Source organism: Ctenocephalides felis, unplaced genomic scaffold (genome assembly GCF_003426905.1).
Source record: "Ctenocephalides felis isolate EL2017-DRISC unplaced genomic scaffold, ASM342690v1 CF-g0.4_SCAFFOLD_00845, whole genome shotgun sequence".
NCBI lineage: Eukaryota > Metazoa > Arthropoda > Insecta > Siphonaptera > Pulicidae > Ctenocephalides > Ctenocephalides felis.
This window is the reverse complement of record NW_020536999.1, coordinates 9,679,592-9,684,034: the sequence shown is the minus strand read 5'-3', so window position 1 is coordinate 9,684,034 and position 4,443 is coordinate 9,679,592. Positions and strand designations below refer to the sequence as shown.

The 4,443-nt window shown below is 30.6% G+C and overlaps 1 protein-coding gene across 1 annotated transcript in view; it reads right to left on the bottom strand.

Annotated features, from left to right (window-relative positions):
* Positions 1-3,774, bottom strand: part of LOC113377533 (uncharacterized protein DDB_G0287625-like) — a 13,651-nt gene extending 9,877 nt beyond the window's left edge. Inside the window, exons 1-3 of the mRNA XM_026617887.1 lie at positions 3,756-3,774; positions 3,300-3,672; positions 2,481-2,785 (exon numbers count right to left, since the gene is read on the bottom strand). Of these exons, the coding sequence (XP_026473672.1) occupies positions 2,481-2,785; positions 3,300-3,672; positions 3,756-3,774 (697 nt within the window). The remainder of the gene's footprint in view (positions 1-2,480; positions 2,786-3,299; positions 3,673-3,755) is intronic.
* Between the last annotated feature and the right edge of the window lie 669 nt (positions 3,775-4,443).

Sequence of the window (4,443 nt, the reverse complement as noted above, 5' to 3'; positions counted from 1 at the left end):
GTGATTTTTAAAAATATGATATAAGAGTCTTCATTTTAATTCCGCTAGATTAAAACATTAGTAATAAAATTGCTAATACTTGATGCAACTTGCCTTGAGGAAAATGTTACTTAACCTAGTTTTTTTTACAGCTTCGTCCAATAACATTCCAAGATTTTGAGACTGCTTTGAAACGAGTTCGAGCTAGTGTATCAGATATGGACTTAGACCAATATGTGAAGTGGAATAATTTATATGGTTCTGGATAAATAATTCTGTCTGAAATCAAATAAATAAAAATATTTATTCATTAAATAATTTATTATTTCATTTTTGATATGCACATGTTCAATCGTAATCTTATAATAAAAATGATTTCAAAGGAATGGGATAAAGTTGCATAAAATACTATGTATATCACGAGATCTAATACTAAAATATTTGTTTTAAAGGGTTCTGCACCCGTAATTAAATCCTATTATTATTTTATAATACCAGCAAGATACAAATATAAGGCTTAACTTAATAAGCTCTCTTATTAAAAACTACAGTTGCTCCCTTTGTTTCGTTTATATTTAAATTTATATAGATAAGTCTCAAAGGCCTTTGGATTGTGATATCACAACATATATATATTTGTCTTTTCAAAATTACTTATTAAAAGTTTAAACTTTAATAATACTAATAAACGCCAATTCATGATAATTGGCAATTAAGATAAGTACACTTTTTTGATTAAGTCGTAAACTATATAAATATCAGTTGATTAGATTAGAAAATTTCATAAATTATTCACAAGAGCTTATAGATTAATTCTAAATATATACATAGTTATCGTATTTGAGCACATTTCAGTTTTGTGCAGGATAAAATAAAAATTATTTACGTACATTCGCTTCTTGAAAAAGTAGTCTGATACATAATAAACATTTTCAATATAACATTAATAAAATAATTAAACAAATAATAATAACAACTTTAAATTGTGAGCATCGACTTTGGAAAATACAATTTAAATTTACTTATAAATAATTTAATTTTAATTAAACAAATTTAGACGATTTTTATAACATAATAATTTATTTAAAAAATATATCGGCATTCCTATTACTAAACTACCAGTTTGCAAATCAAATTTTCATGATGAGTAAATAACTTGGTCTGCCTCAAGATTATTTAACAAGATTATTAATAACATTAATTTAATTTTATTTGTCCATTACATATCCAAACCTCAAATTATCAGTTATATATTACTAGATATATTGAAAATGCTTTATCCTGTTATCAAGACTACAAATTATTGGATACAATTTGTAATTTTCCACACAATCATTCAATTATATCTATATATACAGACGAAGAAAATTATTTAACATACAAATAATACTTCAATTAATTAATATTAATTCAAACTATGCTTTGAGTTAAGAATTATATTATAACAATTTGTGCACGTTATTGTTGTTTAAAAAATTGTTGAGCATTATTAAAACCTTGCAAAGTGATTTTGAAGATGTGGATGCAAATATCACCAGACTGTTAAAAACATTTAAAAAAATAATGTGAAATTAAAATAGGAAAACAAAGTTAATTTTATTCTTTAATTATTGATAGGTTTAATTACAGAAGTCTTGGATGGGTCTTGGTTTCATTCATAATATATAAAAAATGTATCAAATCACTTTATCGCTTCACAATCACTAAATTGTATCTTTTCACTTTTTTTAAATAGATGCCAAATGGAACGTTTTTTGCAGTCTGGTATACTTTGTGCAAGCACCATAAAATAAACTATTATTTAAACGTATTATAAATACAACAAGTAATTTTATAAAAATGAATAAATAAATTATTGCAAATATCAAATAAAAATGTGAACAACCAACATTTAACACATAAATAATCTTTAGATAACTTTAATTTGTTCTCACAAAAAAAAAAATTAAAGCAGAATTGATAATTTGGTCTATAATAATAAAAATAGGTCTGTCAAACTTTCTTTTAGCAATTTGGCAATTTATATTTTGCATTTAGTATTTAAAATATTATATACAGTAATATTTCTTGGCATAAATAATTTTGGATTTAAATGATAAAGTAATAATTGCAAGTACCGAGTAAAAGTCTGGTATTTGTGCCAAAAATTTAAATTGCCAGTTCAACATAAGACATATATATATATATATATATATATATATATATATATATATATATATGAATTAGAGTGGTCCTTAATATGGATATTTTCCAACTACGGGAAGTTAATAAAAAAAACTGTTCATTTGTTCGCTAAATTATATCTAGAAACATGTTTAAAATTTTTCCATACAAAACTTTGATTGACTTGCGCTCTATCTAAAGGACAATATTAAGAGCTAAAACTTTAAACTATGAAAAATTTTCAATTACGAGCCCCCCCAGAAACTGAATTAGCCACTGCACCGAGCTTATGTCTGTGCGTTGGTCGTGGAAGGTTCCTCTGAAATTTATTCTGCTACCCAAATTGCCACGGTAATTGCCGCCTCTCATCGTAGGTCGTACATCAACCATCATCGGCGGACCGTTATTGTACCGATTGCTATTCATCGGCGGAATATTTGGGCTCATCATCATCACCTCCTGGGATGGAGGAGGATAATATTCTGGAGATTCAATGTAAGCATTATGGCGATTCGCCTGAGGCGGTTGTGTTGCATAACTATTCGTTCGTTCTGGATTTCGAATTTGATCTAGTAGTTCTACTCCTCCTGGTCTTGCGCCTTGGTTCGACGTTTCTGCTGATTTAATGGCCAGGTCGTCAATCCTCAATTGCAAGACATGGATGATATGGGATTTTGAATAGTTATGTTTATATATCCACTATCTATTTTGTTTTTCAAAATATTAGGCATGACAAATGCGGTTTACTTATACAAGTGTTAAAAATGAAGTAATTAATCAATATGTCATGACTAGATTTATGAAATTGCCTATGTCACGCGTTAACATATACAATTTTTGATCTATCTTAGATGTGGAAAATGTAAAATTCGTGATAAACTTCGACTATCCGAACAATTTCGAGGACTCCGAGGAACTGCTGCGTATACTTCTTCCACTCCTGCAAATTCTCCTGTCAATCACCAATTACAAGACATGGATGATGTGGGATCCAAATAGCCGCCAATGAAATTTATACACAATAATAGCGCAGAGTATGTTGATCGAGGCGGTTGTGGTACACAACTATGATTATTTCTTGTTGGAAGTTGAGGCGGGTATCTCTATTATGATAATTGGTAAGAGGCGGTTGTGACTGGGATACATTTGGAATATACATTGGATGTGGAAAATTCAGTGGTGGTAATTGAGATCGATTTCTATTCTGATTGCAAATGCTCCTGCTGGCTTGTCCGCTACTAGAAGTTGGAAGCGGTTGTGGTCGTCGTTGATGCTGTTGCTGTATCTCATTAATATTGCACATTGTCGAGGACAGAGGCACGCGCGATCTGAACATTGAAAACGACGTGGACCTCGATCTGGGCATCGACCTGGATCTAGATCTGGATCTCGACTTCGATCTCAATTGCAAATTAGTTCTGGATCTCGACTTTGATCTAGTTCTACTCCCGGTCTTGCGCCTTTGTTCGACGTTTTTGCGAGTCGTTCGGTTGCGTAAGCGTCCTCGACCTCTATTACCACGACCACGATCTGCAATGTATCAAAATAAGGATGTGTAAATTATCGATTCAATATTAACCCTCCGTCGGTCGGATATTTTTCCACCTTCGAACTGTCTGGACCACCATTCATTTTACATGCATTTATATGGGATAAATGAGTTTTTGATGTCTTATATATTAACGATTATTAGTAGTAAATATTTATAGTTTAGATTTTTTCTTTTTCTTACCGTCTTTTGCATGTGTTGAGTTCGCTTATAATAGAAATATTACATATTATATTATAACTAGCAAACCCGACGAACTCCGTTTCGCCACCAGATGGTTTCGTGAGAAAGATGAAGAAATTTTTTGTTTGTTTTATATTTGAAAAGGAAAAATTTGATTTTCTTGCACAACAGTAATGAATTTATTTCGATTACAAAAATGAAGTGTTTTTTTGTTGAACTTCTCTAAGTAAATGAAAGTGAATCCGCAAACTATCCGTTTCATTGAAGTGCTCTTTGGTAAACCACATTTTTTGTTTTTTGGTCTGACTTTAACACAAACAAAGCGGATGGTTTTCCAACTCGTGAACAGGCAAAGTACAACTGCCCATGTGAAAAACAATGATTTTCTAAATAATCTATTTGAAATTCATCTCGCAAACACTAAGCGATTGGCCTTGCGACTTGTTATTGCGAACTGGAATTGCAATCGTAAGTCAACGGAACCAGTCAATCATTGGTATCACCAAATCGCCAGCAATTTTGATTAAATGGTGATCATTATTATTTGCGGCAAGATTGCTGTTGACTTA